The 19468-nt window shown below is 46.5% G+C and overlaps 9 protein-coding genes across 9 annotated transcripts; 4 read left to right on the plus strand and 5 right to left on the minus strand.

Moving 5' to 3' along the window:
- Window positions 1-84: 84 nt before the first annotated feature.
- On the plus strand, window positions 85-495 carry F5891DRAFT_1202003 (uncharacterized protein; the record flags this gene model as incomplete). The annotated part of the gene is made up of 1 exon (XM_041368917.1): window positions 85-495. The coding sequence occupies one exon, from the start codon at window positions 85-87 to the stop codon at window positions 493-495; it is 411 nt and encodes a 136-aa protein (XP_041216366.1).
- A 916-nt stretch (window positions 496-1411) lies between these two features.
- Window positions 1412-2500, minus strand: F5891DRAFT_428765 (uncharacterized protein). The gene is made up of 6 exons (XM_041371792.1): window positions 2427-2500; window positions 2305-2364; window positions 2121-2255; window positions 1831-2062; window positions 1720-1774; window positions 1412-1664 (listed from the first exon to the last, which is right to left on the minus strand). Exons 2-6 carry the CDS (start codon window positions 2354-2356, stop codon window positions 1461-1463), a joined length of 678 nt encoding a protein of 225 aa, XP_041216367.1. The 5' UTR covers window positions 2357-2364; window positions 2427-2500; the 3' UTR covers window positions 1412-1460.
- On the minus strand, window positions 2490-3304 carry F5891DRAFT_428754 (uncharacterized protein). The gene is made up of 7 exons (XM_041371791.1): window positions 3113-3304; window positions 3015-3047; window positions 2946-2965; window positions 2879-2893; window positions 2781-2819; window positions 2692-2720; window positions 2490-2634 (listed from the first exon to the last, which is right to left on the minus strand). The coding sequence occupies exons 1-7, from the start codon at window positions 3183-3185 to the stop codon at window positions 2583-2585; spliced, it is 261 nt and encodes an 86-aa protein (XP_041216368.1). The 5' UTR covers window positions 3186-3304; the 3' UTR covers window positions 2490-2582.
- Window positions 3305-8678: 5374 nt separating this feature from the next.
- F5891DRAFT_428899 (uncharacterized protein) lies at window positions 8679-11094 on the minus strand. Its single transcript, XM_041371793.1, has 3 exons — window positions 10700-11094; window positions 10255-10649; window positions 8679-10209 (listed from the first exon to the last, which is right to left on the minus strand). Exons 1-3 carry the CDS (start codon window positions 10964-10966, stop codon window positions 8922-8924), a joined length of 1950 nt encoding a protein of 649 aa, XP_041216369.1. The 5' UTR covers window positions 10967-11094; the 3' UTR covers window positions 8679-8921.
- Window positions 11095-12262: 1168 nt separating this feature from the next.
- Window positions 12263-12575, minus strand: F5891DRAFT_970084 (uncharacterized protein; the record flags this gene model as incomplete). The annotated part of the gene is made up of 2 exons (XM_041376331.1): window positions 12263-12411; window positions 12482-12575. The coding sequence occupies 2 exons, from the start codon at window positions 12573-12575 to the stop codon at window positions 12263-12265; spliced, it is 243 nt and encodes an 80-aa protein (XP_041216370.1).
- A 690-nt stretch (window positions 12576-13265) lies between these two features.
- F5891DRAFT_1178535 (uncharacterized protein) lies at window positions 13266-14427 on the plus strand (the record flags this gene model as incomplete). The annotated part of the gene is given in 5 exon segments (XM_041365801.1): window positions 13266-13301; window positions 13396-13832; window positions 13852-13932; window positions 13976-14018; window positions 14088-14427. 5 exon segments carry the CDS (start codon window positions 13266-13268, stop codon window positions 14169-14171), a joined length of 681 nt encoding a protein of 226 aa, XP_041216371.1. The 3' UTR covers window positions 14172-14427.
- A 102-nt stretch (window positions 14428-14529) lies between these two features.
- Window positions 14530-15988, plus strand: F5891DRAFT_429239 (uncharacterized protein). The gene is made up of 8 exons (XM_041371794.1): window positions 14530-14830; window positions 14888-14907; window positions 14972-15000; window positions 15057-15153; window positions 15211-15303; window positions 15352-15475; window positions 15552-15635; window positions 15690-15988. The coding sequence occupies exons 1-8, from the start codon at window positions 14617-14619 to the stop codon at window positions 15728-15730; spliced, it is 702 nt and encodes a 233-aa protein (XP_041216372.1). The 5' UTR covers window positions 14530-14616; the 3' UTR covers window positions 15731-15988.
- On the plus strand, window positions 15940-17961 carry F5891DRAFT_1087752 (uncharacterized protein). Its single transcript, XM_041363481.1, has 4 exons — window positions 15940-16062; window positions 16121-16825; window positions 16872-17663; window positions 17724-17961. Exons 1-4 carry the CDS (start codon window positions 15973-15975, stop codon window positions 17814-17816), a joined length of 1680 nt encoding a protein of 559 aa, XP_041216373.1. The 5' UTR covers window positions 15940-15972; the 3' UTR covers window positions 17817-17961.
- Window positions 17962-18116: 155 nt separating this feature from the next.
- F5891DRAFT_1087755 (uncharacterized protein) lies at window positions 18117-19422 on the minus strand. The gene is made up of 2 exons (XM_041363482.1): window positions 18857-19422; window positions 18117-18802 (listed from the first exon to the last, which is right to left on the minus strand). Exons 1-2 carry the CDS (start codon window positions 19256-19258, stop codon window positions 18311-18313), a joined length of 894 nt encoding a protein of 297 aa, XP_041216374.1. The 5' UTR covers window positions 19259-19422; the 3' UTR covers window positions 18117-18310.
- Window positions 19423-19468: the final 46 nt, after the last annotated feature.

A 19468-nucleotide genomic window follows, 5' to 3' on the forward strand; every position in this document is an offset into this window, starting at 1 on the left:
GGTCCTTCTCTCGCAAGGCTTCAGCATGAAACTGACGACTGGGAGTTCTTTTATGTAAATATGTAAGGAGAAATGGTCCTCATCATGCTACAGCCTACACTCACCTTGCTTTGTAGTTTTGCAGATCGAGATATGTTTGCGCGATTTGCTGGGATTGGTGTTGGACACGAGGTCCAGTACACCTCCTCAGCAATCAAGCAACATTCCAAGAAATATTGGGATGACGCTTTCAGTTGCGGAGACGAATCATCCGACGAGGAAGACACCATCGAGGATGGAGATGCCGAGGGAGATGTCATTGAGGAAAATAACATGGAGGAAGGCAATGTTGAGGAAGGCAATGTTGAGGAAGATGATGTTGAAGAAGATGACGACGAAAGTGATGTCAGCGAGGATAGTAACAGTAGTACCGAGGATGTTGATGAGCCTGAAGAGTCAGACTCGGACGGGGAGGATGACAGCGATGACGACGACAACCTATACTATAGATTTTAATGCATGGGGAACGTTACATCACACAGGCCATTTGCAAATAGCTGTAAGTTGAAGGTACTAGCGGGCACCGGGAATGAACATACTTAATTTGGACTTTGTGTTACAACTTACAATGGTATTTCTTAGAATATAATACTTCGACGAGAAGGGTAGCTTTTCTCATTGGTGGAATTAGCGATCCACCCTTGTCAGACTATCCAATACTATCTCAACAGCAAGAACAATGATTCACGTTTGTAGTTTGAGTTTACTTGCAGATAGACTTTGTAGCGCTTGATAATAATAACAAAATTTGGAGCCTGTGTTACAAGGGTATTTCTGAGAGTATAATACTTCACCGAGAAGGAGAGATTTTCTCGTTAGTGTAATTAATGATCCACCCTTGTCAGACTATCCAATAAAATCTCAACAGCAGGCATGATGATTCAGCTTTGTAGCTTAAGTAAGGCCATATCACGATATGAGGTTTTCAGTGGTGGATCAGCTTAAAGTCTGATCGTCTGTACTCGCTTGCTATTCACTGTCATCGTCCCAATTCCAACACCGTTGATGGCCCTGCAGTACCAGATCCGTTTAGGTACAATGGAGTAGCCTTGATTAACGAGCTAAAGTTCTGCTAAAGGTGCTCAGTGCGTGACTCTGGAACGGCTAGCGTGGATGGTGATGCTGAATAGTACTCCTCATACGAGCTCCCATTTTCAGGGATGACATTAGGGGCGAACAAACTTCCAGCAGCCGCTACGACCATGACAGCACTACCAAGATCGCGTGCGTGAAGCTTGGTGTCGGGGATAGATATCTATTCGTAGGTTGTCAAGTGTTCCAGTATGGAATATATCTATTTTGCAACATTAAACAACTTAAATAAGTGCCATAACAGAACCTGGGATACATAAAAACAAATTCTCCCACTCTCTGCAGACCACCTGCCTATTGCAAAGCAATCATATCGAGAATGTCCTGCGCTACACGCTACTGCTAGTTTCCACATGAACGCATTCCTGGAAAACAATCGAAGTCATAGCCGTTGCTGTATCAGAGTCGGCCACAAGTTTTGCATAATATTCTCGAACACTGAGGATAAGGCGTGGTCCCAGCACAGACAGCTGTACCATGTACAAGATTTGAGCGAAACCATCATAAATTTGAACGTTCAAGGACGATTCGTGCTGTGGAATTCATGTATCATGAGCGCAGGGAGAGGTTGGTGACAGATCGGCGTACCGCTGAGAACATTTGAGACAATTGACCAATATAGAGGCAAGCAATAACAACAAAGCTAGCATGTGCAGAATGTGAGCGGAAAAGAGAATCGCATTCGAATTGTGAGCTTACCTCGCAAAGTAATTAACGTGAGTTTGAATTAACATCATGAAACAGTCCCCGATGATACCTCCTGGTGAATGTTGTCGCAGTTCACGAAAGTGCTTGACAGCAATCCAGACTGCGAGACACAGTGCAAGGACCTCCCATACAATGCCAAGTATCCATGTCATGGGAATCATAGATAGGGAATCTCCCGCAAGGTTAATGGTGCACAGATGATTACCGGAGAGAACGAGTTCCTCTGGTATGTGTGAATGAGCCTGATGCACTTGAATTTCTCATACATAATTAAAGCTTACCCCCTGAAACATGCATCAGCTGTATTGCGTCCATCACTGCGACGGCGATTCTCATGGTCAAGAAGATGACAACGAGAAATATTAGCACCTTTCTGGATCGCTGATACATGGCATGCAAGCGAGCAATCATGATGACTTGCATGGTATTTCAGTCAAGTCAATATCACGGTGGTGTAATTCTCACCGCCTAGCATTATATCTACAACGTCGGCCATGCATATCATTGCCTCGTACATGATAAGGCCTGACGAATCCAGCAATATCAGTTATCAACATCGGAGGATCACAGACTCGCAAGAAACTCACAACTGTACGAGTCGTTATATTGAACCTACTTATTCGAGAATCTCACTCACCCCTACATAGTAGTTCAGTTGATTGGACAGGAATGGAAGGCTCCAGCGTGGAATACTCAATGTATCTGTCATCGAAATTGTTGTTACATTCTCTGTATGCCGCCCGTCACAAGAAAGAAACAGAGTCCAGTCGGACAGACATACGTAAAATTTCGATCCTTAATGTAGAGATGGATAATGAGTGTAACACCAATAGCTTAGACATCGAAACGTACACAGAGAATCCTATTGCAACATATCGCGCCTAGGATATGCTCACGTCAGTACGACTTGTTGATCACGCTTGGAAATACAAGCTACATACAACGAGATACACAACAGTCATCAGGGACCAACGTTGTCTCTGCCGCGAATTAGTTATGATATTTTCACATCGTTCTTTTGATATGAGAGTCCGCTCACCCAGATTAGTTCCACCTATAAAATTGTTGTCAGCGAGATGGCTGCTTCTGTAACAGTGTCAACCTACCTCTTGTCCGAACGTAAGTCCTAGAAATTCCATGATGTCAGTGGTCTTTTTAAACTTAATATTGCTCACCCCAGTCGTATATTACCGCAGCACAGGAGGCAACTGTGAAACCGTGGCCAATGTTAATCGGGTCATCAGGGTCATGATGCGGCTGACTCTCCACGGACCTACGAAATAGCTGTAAAAAATATTCGCATGGATGGTCGGCCACCAACTGGGATCGTTTGAGACTACAGTCATGCTATTGGAGGATGGGGGTGAGAGAGCGGGGTAACTTAGTAGACGTTTATATATCACTGTCTAGCGCTTATATCACCAAAGTAACGTGTGAGGTATATCTGAGATCAACGTACTTCGGCATGAATTCAAGTAGCAAGGGAACGTGCATCCATATATCGATGAGATCAAGGTGGCAGTGATTGATGGTAGTGGCTAGCGCGAGATGTGTAACGCCACAAAAGATCCGAGAGCTGTTTGTAAGATAGTGCCATCTTTGAAGCCTTCTTTGGGTATAGTGAGGGTTCGGACTGCCTCGGCCAATCGATGACACCCAATCACAAATCTAACACATGATTGATTCGGCGGCGCCCAAAGTCGACCTCGAGGCAAAAAATCCACAATCTTTTGTCTAATTCATGTGCACGCTGATTAGTACAAATGCGACCAAAAGTACATACATGAGTCGTATCCAATTCCTTGTCATAGAATACGATCAACGTGTGGCGATGAGGGCAGTCGTACAAAGAAGGGAACAAAAGGGCGGTTGTACAAAAGAGGAGGGGGTTGTTGTACAAGGAAAGAGCGATCAACTGATTTAGACAGGAACGGAGGCAATAGGAAATGCGATGACGAAGAGGCGATGATGGTACAACTTGAATGCGAAGTTAATGAATGTGTGATGATCCAGTTTGGTGGTTCATAAGTAAGTAATGACGGAGTTGAATAAATGCACTGGTGATAGAAGATCAAGCTCGTCGACGAGCTTGAGAAGCGAATAGCCGGAGAGTGAGAATCGAATAGAAATCTTCCCTCCATCCGTAATTTAAACCCGTCCCAGGGAGACGCAGAGACCGATATTGATGAGATCAAGAAACGAAAAAAAACAGGGAGTGTGAACTGCGTGTTTCATAGCAGAGCGAGAGTGACAATGGTTACTTAAAGCAGAGAACGAAGGAGCGTGCATTATCATGCATAATGGCGAACGAGCGAGTGTGTAGGCGTCCTAATGAATGCAGAATGAAATATGGATCGTCAACAGATACAAGGCGAGAGACATGCGATACATACCTTTGGCGATTGGAAAACGAGAAAGACAGGTCAGGAGCGAAGGGATGGGCGGGAGGACATAAGCGGAGGAAATAGGAAGGATGTCAGGATGTGAGGTGAAGGCGAACAAGACAAGATGTAAACAAAGTACCAAAACCAGGTCGGTTTTCACAAAGGCGACAGCCAGAGAAGATTGAGAAACACGAGCGAGTAGCAACTTGCGAAGGCTGAACAAAAGAGACGCAAAGGAAGAAATACGTCAAGCGGAAAGGAAAGAACAACTTGGGGAAAGAACTCGCCAGATGAAGGAGAAAATAGTGAGAGAAGATGGCGAGGTCCGCGTCAATCAAACCAAGATTATATTCAACATTCAACGCACACTGCTGATCAAAGGTAGTCTCCAGACATATCAGTACGTTGTAGACGACTTTCGAACTCCGACAATATTACTTGCTCTACTTACTATCTAGAGAGTACTTGGAGGCGAAACTAGTGTTGTTGGCAGAATGCTGCCATTCTGCCGGTGGCAATTGCCAAGCGGCAATTGCTGGCAGTAGGTCAAGGGTGGTTGGCAGAAGTCGGCAGAAATACGATGACCTAGTATTTGTTCCTACTAAAAACAATAAAAATTTGACATGTGGCCTAGAAGCCCAAGGGCCATTCTGTCCAAAAACTTGTGTCCAACCACTTTGTTAGTAGTTACTGGGGAGAAAGTCAAAATTTGGTCAAAAACAAATCAAATCACTACTTTTTCACAGGCAACTGCTGCTCGGCACGACAGTACTTATCTATTGAGAGCCACGATAAACATCTAATTGACTGAAAAATATGATCATCGGGCATGCTCGTGCAGTGTGGTTACCTCACTACAAAAAAGGCAATCAAGGCCGAATTCTATCAATTCTATCCCCATCTTCCGCTTCTGCAACTTCCAAGTCGACTCAAAGGTCGTTTGCATGGATTCCTCCCCTTGCAGCAGACTCTGATCCACCAGAATTATCTCACAGGTTCAGAATCAATTACTGACCAACTGCGAGAAAATTATGGGGCAGAAGGTATCCACGGTGCCAACTGGCTTTGTTGAAGAGATCAATGTACTCAATCGAAGCTCAGAGAGTGCATCAGGGTATGATATTGATGCACTTTTGACTCATCAGGTATAGCCTTAGTGTAGTAGTCAAAACCATTTTTGCCATAGTACAAACATAGCTGAAAAGAGCTAAAAACGCTCACAATACATTTTGCCAACTTTTGCCATTCTGCCAATTGCCGTTCTGCCATTCTGCCATCTGCCAAGAGGCCAATTCCTTTCTGCCCACGACACTAGGCGAAACATTACTAGGAATGTGTGTCTCTTTCACATGCATTTCCAAGAATTTGAAGAAGTACCACGACAAAACTTGGAATCAATAAAAACTAAAAAACATTTTTTACAGACGACCTGCCAATTGTAAATCACATCGAGTATCTCCCGTACTACACGCTTCTACTAGTTTCCACATGGAGGCGTTCCTCGAAAGCCATTGAAGTCATAGCGCTTGCTGTGTCGGAGTCGGCCACGAGCTTAGCGTTATATTCTCGAACGCTAAGGATGAGGCGTGGTCCCAGTACAGACAGCTGCACCGTCTGGAATATTTGAATGAGACAAATATACAATTGGACGCCAAAGGAATATTCGTTCTATAGAAATGATGAATCATGGTCACACGTAGAGGCCGGTGATAGATCGGCATACCGGTAAGAAACTTGGAGAGAGAAAACTGATCTGGAGGGAAGAGACGACCAAAAAACTGCGCACGCAAAACTTCAGCAGAACAAGAAAATCCATTCACATTATGAGCTCACCTTGCAAAGTAACTAATATGAGTTTGCATTAACACCGTGAAACAGTCCCTCATAATATCTCCTGTTGAGCGTCCTCGTAGTTCACGGTAGTGCTTGACAGCAATCCAGACCGCGAGACACAGTGTAAGGACCTCCCATATGGTGCCAAGTATCCAAGGTATGCTACCCAGCAATAAGGTAACTGCCGGATAACCAATTCTGCACTTATAGATGCCGGAAAGAATGTATTCCTCTGGTACATGTCAGTGAGCCTCTTACACATTTGATATATAATCAAAGCCTACCCCCTGTAAGCTGCGTCGCCGTTATTGCATTTATCACCTCAATGGGGATTCTGATGGCCAGAAAGATGACAAGGAGAAATATCAGCACTTTTCTAGATCCCTGATACATGGCATGCAACCGAGCGATCGCGATGACTTGCATGATGTTTCAATCAAGTCAATATCATGGAGGTGTATCGCTCACCGCCGAGTATTATATATACGACGTCACCCGTCCAATTAATTACGTCGATCATGATAAGGCCTAAAATCAGTAAAATTAGTTCTCAGCTTTCGGAGATCACAGGCTCCAAACAAACTCACAACTGTGGGAGTCGTTATATTGAACCAATGAGTTGTTCAAGAATATCACTCACCCCTGCATCATAGTTCAGTTGTTTAGACGAGAATGGAAGGCATCGGTGCGGGGTACTCACTACATCTGTCTTCGGAATCGTTGGAAGACTGACTGTATGCCGCCCGTCACAAGAAAGAAACAGGACCTATGTAAGGAGACGTACTCAACATGTTAACCCTGATGGCGAAAGACGGGTAATGAGCGTGACACCGATGGTTTGAACGTCAAAACGTACAGAGAGTATCCTATTGCAACATATCGTGCCTATGAAACGTTCCCGTCAGTACAACTAACTAACCACGGTCAAAATTACAAGCTACGTACAGTGAGATACAAAACGGTCATCATAGACCACCGTTGCCTCTGCCGCGAGTTAGTTGTCATATTTTCTTCAAGCTTTTCATGTGAGAGTCCGCTCACCCAGATTAGTTCCACCTATAAAACTGTTGTCAGCGAGATGGCTGCTCCTGCAATGGTGACAACCTACCTCTTGTGCGAACATAAGTCCTATAAATCACATGATGAGTCAGTGGTATTTCATACTTAAATATTGCTCACCCCAATCGTATATGACCGCAGCACAGGAGACAACTGTGAAACCATGGCCAATGTTAATCGATTCATCAGGGTCATGATGCAGCTGACTCTCCACGGACCTACGAAATAGCTGTAAAAAATATTCTGATCGATGGTTGGCCACCAACTGGGATCGTTCGAGACTAGAGTCATACTGTGAGAGGATGGGGGTGAGCGAGCGGAGGAACTTTGTGGGCGTACGACGATAGCATTCGTGCCTGATATACCAGTACTATCTAGCGCTTATGCCACCGAAGTAAGGTGCCAGGCACCATATCTGAGATCAAAGTGAATTCAAGTAGCAAGAATGTACATCCATATACCGATGAGGTCAAGGTGGAGTGGGTAGCGCAAAATGTTTGAACGCCGCAAAAGATCCGGGAACTGTTTGTAGTCTAGCGCGCTCTTTCAAGTCTTCTTTGGGTATAGCGAGGGTTCGGACTGCCTCAGCCAATCGATGACACCCAATCACGGATCTACACATGATTGATTCGGCGGCGCTCCAAGTCGACCCCGAGGCAAAAAATCCACAATCTTTTGTCTAATTCATGTGCACGCTGATTAGTACAAATGCGACCAGAAGTACATACATGAGTCGTATCCAATTCCTTGTCATAAAACACGATCAACATGTGGAGACGAGGGCAGTCGTACAAAGAAGGGAATAAAAGGGTGGTTGTACAAAAGAGGAGGGGGTTGTTGCACAAGGAAAGAGCGATCAAGTGATTTAGACAGGAACGGAGGCTATAGGAAAGATGATGAAGAGGCGATGATGGTACAGCTTGAATGCGAAGTTAATGAATGTGTGATGATCCAATTTGGTGGTTCATAAGCAAGTAATGACGGAATTGAATAAATGCACTGGTGATAGAAGATCAAGCTCGTCGACGAGTTTGAGGAGCGAATAGCATGAGAGTGAGAATCGAATAGAAATCTTCCATTCCTTGAAGGAAGATTTCCTCCATCCGTAGTTTAAACCCGTCCCAAGGAGACGCAAAGACCGATATTGATGAGAACAAGAAACGAAAAAACAGGGAGTGTGGACTGCGCGTTTCGTGGCAGAGCGAGAGCGATAGTGGTTGCTTGAAGCGGAGAACGAAGGGGCGTGCATGATCATGCATAATGGCTAACGAGCGAGTGTGTAGGCGTCCTAATAAATGCAGCATGGAATATGGATCGTCAGCAGATACAAGGCTAGAGACATGCGATACATACCTTTGACGATTGGAAAACGAAAAAGACAGGTCAGGAGCGAAGGAATGGGCGGGAGGGGATAAGCGGAGGAAATAGGAAGGACGTCAGAGTGAGGTGAAGGCGAACAAGACAAAATGTAAACAAAGTACCAAAACCAGGTCGGGTTTCAAAAAAACGACAGCAAGAGAAGATTGAGAAAAATAAGCAACCATAAGTAAGGAGCAACCTGCGAATGCTGAACAAAAGAGACGCAAATAAGGAAATACGTCAAGCGGAGAAAAAAGAAAAACTGGGGGAAAGAAAGAAATCAAAAGGACTCATCAGATGAAGCAGATGGAACGATCGACAAAAATACAAGTACATCGAAATCCAAGATATACAAAGATGAAGCCAAAGGAGACGAGAAAATCAAAATCGAAGCATCGAAGATAGATGTTTGCGAGCACTGCTCACACCAAACCATCGAAAGTGAAATCAAGCAAGCTGGAACGCACTCCCAAGCGTGACCATCCCACTCTCGCCAGAGAAAACAGGACTCGCAGCCCTCAAACTCCCAAACGAGATCCTACGCGCAGCACGGCGAAGCGTGCGTGGACGCGCCTGGATTGCGAGTAGAGGTGTAGCAGGTGTACTCGGGGACAGGGAAGGCGCAGTCGCGGGAGATGCAAGGGATACTGCAACAGGAGATCCGATAGGAGACGACAGCGGGATACGCGACGGAGGCGATGGAGTCGCCTGTGGACACGGCAGTTCAGGACCAAACATCGAGGGGTTGCGCATGAGGTTACGGCGGATGGGCTTTGGCTTCGTCATTACCTTCATTTCCGCCGTCTCCTTTGGCTTGGGTTTCACCTTCGGTACGGGCACGGGGAAGGCAGGTGTAGAGAGCGAGACGGTAGTTGCAGCAGTCTCTACACTCGCCGTCGAGAATTCATTGTCATTATCAGACGAGCTGGAGGAAGCCTTGGGCAGTGAAAAAGTACTCCGCCCCGACTCGCGTTTCTTGGACTGATCCTTATGCACAGACGATGTAGTAGTAATTTGCGTTGGTGCCAAAACTGGCAGAGTCTGTCGTGCATGTGCGTCCGAGGATGCGATTACCGACCACGAAGGTTCCCTCGTACGGGGCTTCTTCGCACGTTGAGAACGTACTTTCTCCTCTTCGTCAGAGGATATGGATGAGGAAGGCGCGTGCCCCTTGCGGAATTTAGGCTGCTTGATGGGTGTGGCTGCTTTGATTGAGGTGGTGGGTAGCACTCGAGATTTGGATGGAGGTGTCTTTGGCGGGGAGATTACGGATAGAGCGGGGACTTTAGGTTTTGTTTTTGAATAGGGTGTCTTGACGTTCTTCGTTGATGGTGTCCTTGGAGTAGGGGGCTGCGTAGGAACTTTCTTGACCTTTACACCAATAATAGCTGCATCAGGATACCCTCCGCTATGGCGAAATTCGGCAATCTTGAACAGATTCTCGCCGTCACCTTCCGGATCCACGCGCATCTCGCAAGAGCTCGCAAGGGTCAACGTGGACGATCTGCGCAGGGAGGACGGACGAAGAGGCGCTGATGTGGAAACAGGAGTGCCAAAGCTGGAATTCGAATTCGAGGACGCAGTAGACTTTCGAATATTGCCCTGAGAGGCATTAAGCGTTGATGAGCTGGGTGTCGAGGGAGCAAGGGAATGTTCCATTGGACGACGCAAATGAACAGGACGTAGGTACGGGTGGTGGAAAGTGTGCTCGTGTCGCTGGAGACGGTGCGAAAGGCTGCGTATAATCAGATAAGGGGATAGATCGGAGGGAACGACATACCGAGCAATGCTCTCGTTATGGTCAGCTTTCGCGTCGGTCATGAAATCCATGCTGGACTGCCTGTATAGTGGGTGACGCTTAGGAGTGTTTGTGGTAGGTTGAAGTACGTCTGGTGAAGTATCGTTGCGCTCAGCACATTTGCTCATATCTGCCGGACGATGTACATTGCCGCTGAGAAAGATAACGTCCTCGTCAATGATGGACTTCCTCCGCTCCTCTATTGCTCTTGCGCGGGCCAGGTCAAGCAATTTAGCACGCGTCGCGGTGACGGAATGGGGCCAGTCATTCGGGCCTTTGGCAGCAGTTATACCGCGTGCAATCTTGTCAAGAAGGTTCGGAGGCGGAATTGATCCGTTGAAAGGTGTAATAAGATGAGAAGGTAGCGCATCCAAGGTCTGGGGTGAATTTAGGTGAGTTACTTGGCGAAAAGCGAAGTTCAACACACCCTGCCAAGTAACCTAACCTCATCCTCCTTCCAGTCCAAGCTAGGGTCGTCAAAATCATAGTTTGAGCTATTCCATGAATCACAACTGTTCCTATTTGGAGCTGGGGGCGAAATGAAAATATGAGACGCGACTGGGCTACGAGAAGGAGTCCGTGGAGCAGAAGGAATGAAAGAACTTGTTGAAGGACGCGGTCTAGGAATATGTGGACGGGGGATGATGAGAGCGAGCGGTGAAACTTGAGCAGACATCAAATGAGTGACTGGCATCGAATTGATTAGGGAACGCGTCGAATGGCACCGACAATGTCCTCGTCGTCGTCGTCCGGGGAGAAACAATGACCATGAGGCATAAAATTACATAATCAAAGATAATTACTAGGTCCGACAACTCCGACCGAAGCAGATCGTGGTATTAAATCAAGAAGCCTTGTGACTTATACGTACAATGATTTTTCAAACCGGCGGTACTTGTACTACCGCCCTTCTATGTATACGGCGAAACTTATTGTCCGGGCGCAGGCAGCTGATATGGGCATTTAACTTTCCTATGGAGTCCTTGTACCCCACATCATATTCCCACATGCGAAGAATAGTACAGGTCTAGATCACCATAGATTGGGATTAGAAGCAGCGGCAGCGTTAATTAGAACTTCATAGGGTACTTGGCACTAGGGAAGGTCGAGAAAAATCACATCTCGAGTTCGATGGAAGCAGATTCGTGCTGAATCGACCTAAGTAGTGAGCTCACCTCGTGGGCTGTGACGGTCTAGGGGCATCTAGATCGAGTTATGGACGAAATATCCAATCCTTCGGTGCCATAGAAAACTCACTGCTCGGAAGTAGCTTCCTGGTGAACCGGCCTGAGCGTGTCCACCGTGGGTATCAGGAATCCTAACACGCATTCCTCGTTGGTGCAGCAGATTCATGATGATAATAGACATCAGTCCCTCGATAGATAAGCCGCTGCCTCTTGCCTTGGGCTCGGTTGGGTTTGAGCTTTCAGTCCGTGCTCAGTCTAGTAATCCTAATATGCAGGCTATGTCAATCTTCCAACACCTAGATCAGGGTATGTGCGACTCTGAAAATCCGATAATCAATGCCCCAATTCACCTTACTGCCCAAGTCAGATGGAAGCAGTGGAAACACATGGACACACGAGTGCATAGTAGCAGGGACCAAAGGAGGGACAGCATGAACACATACAGTTACCCCACTGGTCTCTGCTACAGACTGCAGAAAATATCGAGAAAGTAGACCCATCACAAAATGTTCAATGCACTGGCACCAAGTTTGAATTTGAAGTATTTTGTGGCCTGAAGTCGACGTAGGATAAATGTGAGGTTCTGTAGTGGCCTTTCGATATGGAGGACAGTATGGCTTAATAACCACAAGGTCTAACATCCAGCGCAGCGTCGAAAGATACCTAATATGCACAGTACACTCCATAAACGAAGCTGGTAACCCTCGTACGTCACGATCAACCTTCGAGCCAAAATTCAGCCAACATCATAAAAAAATATCACGAACCACGAACTCACCTCCACACCACAAAATCTTAATAAATTACGCAGCTTGTGCCAACTTCCGTTCTCTCCGTTCAGTGATCTCCGCACGCTTCTGCGCAAGCATAACCGCCGCACGTTCGTCCCACTGATATGCCCAATATCCAACGTAACCAAAAGCGGCCATTGACAGCGCATGTCCGCCGAGGTCTGTTCACGACGTCAGCATCAGTATCATACCTATAGCACAATAAATGTTGTGGTGATTGAGGGCACGCACTCTCCATGAGATTTCTCTTCTTTATTGCGAGCTGCCCGAAACGAGCTGCAAGACCGAATAAAGAAAAACCAGCAATCGTGCCGAGGAGTGCCATCGCGTAACCGTTTGTTTTTGTGTAATTTCCAGTGAGCAGGTAGGGTTGAATTGTGCGGGGGATGTCGCGAACCTCGAGCTTGAAGCGTTTGTTAACCGAGCCAAATACCGACAAATAACCTCACTTTGGATTGTGATGAGCGTAGCCAATAAAAAGTTTCAATTTGAATTCATATCCACCGAATTCTCAGAAATATCTAGACTTGTGGACAGATCGTCCAAATATTACCCTGCAGAGCTCCCCGCAGACCTTGCGACGAGGTGATTTAGAGGCAAATCTCACCGCAGGATCGACTTTCCAGGTACAGTCGTGTTACAGCGTGAACGCGAAACATAATTTTTGTCTTGCATTTACCTAGTTCAAGTTGTATCATACGAAAATGTGATCTTTTTGTGAAGAGACCTTGCATGACGAAGAGACGTCACCCAATCTCATCGAGGATACGATGATAATATTTCATGAATGGGCCAGTACCAATTCGAAGGACCAATGGGCATGTTATGTTGTATCCACACTTCGAAGTTGTTTTCAAAACAAACGTCCACTAGGACTTGAGTATAAAATACAGGCCATCGGTGGAGGACTCAAACATACTCTCCCATATTTGATCTATTTCTCCTACACTCTCGGTGGAGACACTGTTGAAAAATTCAGCGAACTGTGACTTTGTCCTACAACCATCCTTTGAAAATGTCCGATAATATCCATGTGTGTGCTACACTCACGGTGAGCACAATATCGTAAAATCCAGCGAACTGTGACTTACCGGTTCCCATAGCCAATTAAAATAACTCAATACTATAGGATCGCACTGGTCCAGTTTTGGCGAGGCCAGAAAGAACCCCTTAGGCCCTATCCGCTTCACTGGGCACTCTATGTTGAAACTGGTCCAGGTGTTGGCAACACCTACGAGATCGTAGGAGATCAGAGTACCTACACCTTTCGTATGACAGTGGACCAGCCCCTTGCAAACAAGGAAGACTATCGCGGATGTTGTTATCTTGGAAGAGTCTCTGAGGCTAGGCTCCCCAGAATGGGGGCGATCCTCGCAAAAATTGAGGTCTTCCGAAATTGTCCCATTTGGAACAGCCACGATTGGGTGGAGACAGCTTTGAGGACTCTCAGGGACTCAGGTTTTCCCGTCCATAGTAAAGAGGAGGTTTTGCACGGGTGTCTTCAAGATGAGATGCTCTGGCAGCTAGAAGATTGGCCTGGAATTGAGGATGTCGTCGAATTTGTCGGTTACCAATATCTCGAGTGTGTAATATACTCGAAGTCCCGGAGGTTGCGCACAGAGGGTCAGGAGTGAACCAAGCGTTCTGGACTTGGAGGACGGAGGGTTGAAAGAATCTGACAAGTTAGTCTGTATTTGTTTGTGATTTCGTATCATCGATATCCAGCGGTCAGCTGAGTTATGTTCTTCGGCTGCCAAACTCGTGCAGAGTAAGTACCACAACACTACTGGTATACATAACACTGCACTCGATGAAAGTAAATATGGTGTCCTTGTAGGCATTGTGGTCAGTCAGAATAGCTATGTCTCGTCCCGCGCGCCAAAGAGGATATGCGCTTCCGGACGTGAAACCGATCATATAGTGAGAACAAAATCAAGCGCGAACTAGCTTTGGTCCGGAATGAGTACCGAATACACACAGGAAACCACTGAGCTGAACAGAGACGGGCCTGAGTTTGCGAGGCATTCGAGGGATATAAGACCACCCGAGTAGTAGACTGGCGCCGTTACGATAGTAGTACTAGTACAAGCATAGAAGGCAACATACTGCAAGGTGTTGTATCCACGTGAGACGGATTCGGCACCACTGGTGATCAACTGCAACGAGTTCGGTTTTGGCGGTACGAATGATGGACAATGTAATGTTTCAAAAGCAGTCAGTTACTACATCTGACCTTGTCGGGACTCGGCAGTATCCGAGCTGATAGGGACTAAAAGGTCAGTTACTGCCTTTCGATTTCCCAAATTCCTACTACTTACAATCACTACTCTTAAAATTTCTCTATCCTACCATTAATTCGCCAAACGATGTCAACTCCAGATACCTCTATCTCAACTACTCAGGCCTCGGAGATCATAGAGTCGGTTTCATCACCTGGTGTCGTGCAGGATAGCCTCCGCGATGCAAACGTCAAAGTACCCACGCAAGCGGAATTATCTACTGTAGAGTCAAAGTTAGCCACCGCGCGCTCGAAGAAAGACACTGGTGATGCTGCGTTCAAAGTAGGAGATGTCAAGAGTGGTAAGTAGCGCATCTTTGGCATTGTTAATTAGTAGGTGATCCTTATATCGCGTACAGCATTGCGATCGTACCACGAGGTGAGGATATGACCAAAGACTTGTATGATGTACAGACGACCTCTAACGTAGCTACTACGTGAAGACGCTTCTGTATCTTCACGGCATCGATAAGTATGGTTGCACCATGTTAACTCACGTTCATACTTTACGAACTCTGAATTTTCCAGAAACGCCCTTAAATCGCTTGGATTGGCTGTCCCATCGTCTCCGTCATCGATGTCAGCAGTAGACCAAGCTGCTGGTGCAAAAGATGTAACGACTGAGGTACGAACCCGAAGTCCGTCGATCGATAAAAGGTAACAGGAGGACTTTGCTCGACAGGCAGATATGATTCTGGAGAAAGTATACGCCAATATGTCTGCCTGCCATATCAAACAAGAGAACTGGAAGCGGGCAGTGGATACTGCTGACAAGGTTTGTTGCCCTCCAACGCAAATATCTCTCGCTTAGGCTAGTTTGTAGGCTCTGGGCAAAAACGCATCTAATTCTAAAGCACTTTTCCGAAAAGCAAAGGCCCTTGGAGAACTTGGATTTTTCGAGAAAGCTGAGATAGCTCTCAACGAGATCAAGAAGGTCGCTCCCAACGGTGTGTCGTTCTTTGAATTCTCTTTCGGGATATATTGTTGACCTACGAATATGTACTACTTACATTCATCATTCAGAGGCGCCCATGGCCGACGCAGAGCTTGCGCGTCAGAGAGCGATGGACCGTGAACGGCAAAAGGCTCACGATCAGAAAATGAGAGGTGAGATTTTTCTTTGTTCCTATTTTTCCCTACTGAGATTGGTCACGACGATAGGCTGGCTTTCACGAGAGAAGAAGCAGGCTGCGAGCGAGTAAACCTAGTCTGGAGCGAGGATGTGTACAGCAAAAGCTCACGATACCACGTGTATATTGTATTTGAAGCGGACATCATGGTTTGTTGCACCTTAATTCAGCGAAGAGTATACACGATTCTCGACATTGGGGTCAATTATTATAAGTACTTGTAACGAAACGAAACTTGGACGCCGTGGCTAACATTACATAATTGCACATGGAAGTTGCCATGGAGCTTTAACGACCTTTTCTCGTCAAAATCCATGGCGGTTGGTTTATCGTCGCTTCCTACAGAGCTGATATGTCACATTCTACTCTTCCTCACCCCCAAGGACATTTGTCGCTGTGCAATTGTCTGCTCTTTCCCTGTATTCTGTATTTCTGCGATGCTAACTTTCTGAATCACGTTAGACCTGCAAAATTGTCTGGGATGCGGTTCAAAATTCGGTCCACATCCAATACAAGCTTGAGCTTTATGCACAAGGCCTCAATGAGACCGATTCTACGAACGCAGACTCCATCGGCATTGCCAGCAAGATGTGTTCGCTCAAGAACTTGGCATCCTTGTGGCGGTCTGGTTTCCATGTCAATACCGTTTTTCAAGATGCGGTTACTCGAGACGAACAGTACATGGAGCCACAGTTCGTGAAATGTGGGACTTTATGGGTGTGGAGAATGAACGATCTTTTGATTCGAGACTGCAAGAAAAAGACCAAACCCCCTCAAATGTGGCCTGAGGATGGCTTGTTCCAACAGTCACACACACACAACTTGACTAGGCATTCAGTTGTTGTCGACCCACTGCAGGATCTTGTAGTTGCAATTTCATCGCCTCCTACGTTGACTTGGGACGATGCTCGGCAAGATCAACTTATCTTTTGGGTCGACTTCTGGCTGGCTTCATCCCAGCTCCCGCATCCGGACTCTGCGTGCACTTCGTTGGAGTGCAGACATACTTGTGAACCTGATACCTACGCTGTTCATATTCTGAGTAGGCCTGCAATCTGTGGAGATCGTATAGTTGTGCTCTATCACACGAAACACACTTTAGGGGACATGTTCACGCCCAACATGTTCATACAAGTCATAGATTGGAGAAAAGGACATGTCAAAAGAGTAAGTCCACTCTCCTCTTGAAAACTTTGCCGCTTAGTCCAAGTAGCATGCTTTATGGGAACTAGGAGAGCGACTGTATACAAATTTACATCTAGTCGACAAACACACGATGCTTATCATCAACTCAAAAGGTTATATACTCTCGTACACATTACAAGGACTTGATGGCTCACCTCGATGTCGAGCCACGTATCTCCTGCCGATTCTGAGACTTGGCCATTATCTATCTGCAGATTCGACATCCATCTTGCCATACTGTGTTGTTTATGCCTCCCCATCGTTCCATGGTACAGTAGCTCACCCAGGCCTGATGCCCAGCTACGTGCCCTCTCCGGAGTCACAAATTATGATTCTGGAAATTCTCCCTATCTCATGGCCCGTAATGATCGTCATTGACATGGCCATGTTTTCAGAAAAGGCCATACGATCAGAGACGCCTGTTGAGATTCCGTGGTCAGACTGGGGACCCAAGTATACATGGTGCTTTCCGCATCATCCAAGCCATCGAATCAGTGTGTTCGGTAGCAAAATGGCATATGCCCTTCCTCTAGATCATACTCCTGAACCTGGTCAAAGGGTGGAAGCGCTCTCCCCCGAGGGAAACTTCTACATACACATCTGGGACTTCAATAAGCGACTCATTGCTCGCTCAGAAAATACACACGATCCCGATTCACCGGAAGTTGTGATACGCAAGCCTGGTCGGTTTGCTCAGTCGTGCTTTGATGAAGACCTGGCCTTTAACCGTCCTTACATTGCTTCTGTCTGCGCCGAGCCTTTCTCGATGCGCCACTTTGACAGGGTTTTCTTAGAACAAGATCGGCTTACTTTAACGAGGGTGAGTGGTTTTTTGTGATTCGAGATACGGCGATGATTTACTAATATGGCAAAATCATAGTTACCTGTTGGTTTCGTTGATATTCAGGTTGTTTCACCCATATCGATGGAGGTTGGCTTGGAACATGAAAGGCATAGAGAAGAGTCGCTGTAGTATAGCATGCATGTTTCGGGGCTCCCAAGGTGTTGTCGTTTCGATATAATAGCGTGAATTCTATTGGTCGTGACTTGAATTCGATCATTTACCACATACGCATAATCAAACTGTAGGCTCGAATCTAGCTCAGCTCATATTCAAAACGTTTCTCATGTACGATTGACTCGAATCTTGGGTTATGGTAAGGATGCGTTCAGTGTTGCACCCTCAAGTCAGTAGATGGAAATCAAACTGAGCATGTTGAGATGAGCTAATGGGTTTATCTCGCATAGATTCAAATGCGAGGTCAGTCGATTTCTGGGATTCTTTCATATACATCAGCAAAATGTCTATGACCGTGCAATGTCCATATCGCAGAAGCGTATGTGTAATAAGTATCCATATCCATGTCCATATTCCATGACGTAAACGATCACTAAAGTGCGACAGCGTCCATACCGCAGTCCAAAGTAGGGCAAACGAATACTGACAGGAATGTGTCTTGCCAGATATCACTGGCCAGAAAGGGCCCGGCGGTAAATATCTTCATTGCGCAGTTGTTGGCGCGGGTGAAGAGAATGCACACCAGACAAGATGTTGCCAGAACATGGAGTGCAGGTGGGAGGCGGCAGAATATACTCCTGACTAGAGTCAGATGAACCCAAGTCACTCCATTCGAAGTCAACATCCTGACGGGTGGCTATATGCGCCGGAAACCCAACTACCAAAGGCGAGTTCGGTGCTTGAGGATTCCGCATGGCAGATGCCAAAGTAGCTGCACCCTGCATATCATGAAGCTTGATGGGATATATTGGTTTTGGTGCGGCTATGTGCAGCTCCCTACTAGTCATGGAGTTCTGCTCGCCTATATAAGATGGTGGTCGACGCAACTTGGCCACACCATGGTTAAGACACGGGCGAGTTTTCGAGGTTTTTATGGGTGTCCAAGTGCAGACCCTTCCTGCCTTTTGGCAACTGAGACACAGTGGCTGCTCTCCGGAACACTGAGCTCTGTTGTCAGAGGTACGCCGGATATGATGGTGATGGGCACTGCTCACTTTTTTCTTCTTATTGCGGCATTCATCGCAGGCATGAACAACGCGAGGTTGAGTACGTTTTGATCGTACTTGTCCGGCCAGCTCGTGAGTCGGATATGATCCCTCAGGAGAAACGGTCCTGCGAGCTGGAGTGGATGATTCGCCAGGAGACATGTTCTGCTGAGTGATGAATGGAAGATCTCCAACCGGTGGAAAAGCCGCGTTGCTGTAGTATGGCGCTTTACCACCAAGGGAATGTTCAAAAAGTTGGAGTGTGACCATGAGATTCTGGTGCCAAGCTATTTCATCAAAGATGGGATATGTATTTATGGCCTGGCCAATAGGTACCTGGACCGGCACTGACAGCAATTCTGGTTCAGGCTGGTTGAGGGAGCAGAATGCGGGGTAAGTCCTGGTTGACATGATGAAAGAAGGAAAGTAAGATAGGAGTCAAGTCAAACAGCTGCGGTGCAAATCCAAGACATTTGAACTTGGACTGCACCGCAATTGCAACATCCAAGACATTTGGAACCTATAGAGAACTCGTGACCAGTCTGACCCACAGAAGGTCATGTAGTATACGTGCAAAGGCTAATGTCGGAGTTCGAAAGCCTGAGGACGACGCGAAGCACG

Source organism: Suillus fuscotomentosus, assembly GCF_016647785.1.
Source record: "Suillus fuscotomentosus strain FC203 chromosome Unknown F5891scaffold_346, whole genome shotgun sequence".
Lineage (NCBI taxonomy): Eukaryota > Fungi > Basidiomycota > Agaricomycetes > Boletales > Suillaceae > Suillus > Suillus fuscotomentosus.

Bases quoted from the DNA above. Each gene is read 5' to 3' on its own strand.
- F5891DRAFT_1087752 (XM_041363481.1), top strand. From the start codon at position 15,973: ATGGCGGTTGGTTTATCGTCGCTTCCTACAGAGCTGATATGTCACATT. The intron at 16,826-16,871 runs GTAAGTCCACTC...TAGTCCAAGTAG, and splicing joins GAAAAGGACATGTCAAAAGA to CATGCTTTATGGGAACTAGG. The intron at 17,664-17,723 runs GTGAGTGGTTTT...GCAAAATCATAG, and splicing joins ATCGGCTTACTTTAACGAGG to TTACCTGTTGGTTTCGTTGA.
- F5891DRAFT_428754 (XM_041371791.1), bottom strand. From the start codon at position 3,185: ATGACTGTAGTCTCAAACGATCCCAGTTGGTGGCCGACCATCCATGCG. The intron at 2,966-3,014 runs GTGAGCAATATT...TGGAATTTCTAG, and splicing joins TGCGGTAATATACGACTGGG to GACTTACGTTCGGACAAGAG. The intron at 2,635-2,691 runs GTACGTTTCGAT...CTCTACATTAAG, and splicing joins GTTGCAATAGGATTCTCTGT to GATCGAAATTTTACGTATGT.
- F5891DRAFT_428765 (XM_041371792.1), bottom strand. From the start codon at position 2,356: ATGTACGAGGCAATGATATGCATGGCCGACGTTGTAGATATAATGCTA. The intron at 2,256-2,304 runs GTGAGAATTACA...ATACCATGCAAG, and splicing joins TGTAGATATAATGCTAGGCG to TCATCATGATTGCTCGCTTG. The intron at 1,665-1,719 runs GTACGCCGATCT...TGAATTCCACAG, and splicing joins TGTCTCAAATGTTCTCAGCG to CACGAATCGTCCTTGAACGT.
- F5891DRAFT_429239 (XM_041371794.1), top strand. From the start codon at position 14,617: ATGTCAACTCCAGATACCTCTATCTCAACTACTCAGGCCTCGGAGATC. The intron at 15,154-15,210 runs GTACGAACCCGA...TTTGCTCGACAG, and splicing joins CAAAAGATGTAACGACTGAG to GCAGATATGATTCTGGAGAA. The intron at 15,304-15,351 runs GTTTGTTGCCCT...GCTAGTTTGTAG, and splicing joins CAGTGGATACTGCTGACAAG to GCTCTGGGCAAAAACGCATC.
- F5891DRAFT_428899 (XM_041371793.1), bottom strand. From the start codon at position 10,966: ATGCCAGTCACTCATTTGATGTCTGCTCAAGTTTCACCGCTCGCTCTC. The intron at 10,650-10,699 runs GTGTGTTGAACT...AATTCACCCCAG, and splicing joins AGGTTAGGTTACTTGGCAGG to ACCTTGGATGCGCTACCTTC. The intron at 10,210-10,254 runs GTATGTCGTTCC...GATTATACGCAG, and splicing joins CATAACGAGAGCATTGCTCG to CCTTTCGCACCGTCTCCAGC.
- F5891DRAFT_1087755 (XM_041363482.1), bottom strand. From the start codon at position 19,258: ATGTCAACCAGGACTTACCCCGCATTCTGCTCCCTCAACCAGCCTGAA. The intron at 18,803-18,856 runs GTGAGCAGTGCC...AACAGAGCTCAG, and splicing joins GCCGCAATAAGAAGAAAAAA to TGTTCCGGAGAGCAGCCACT.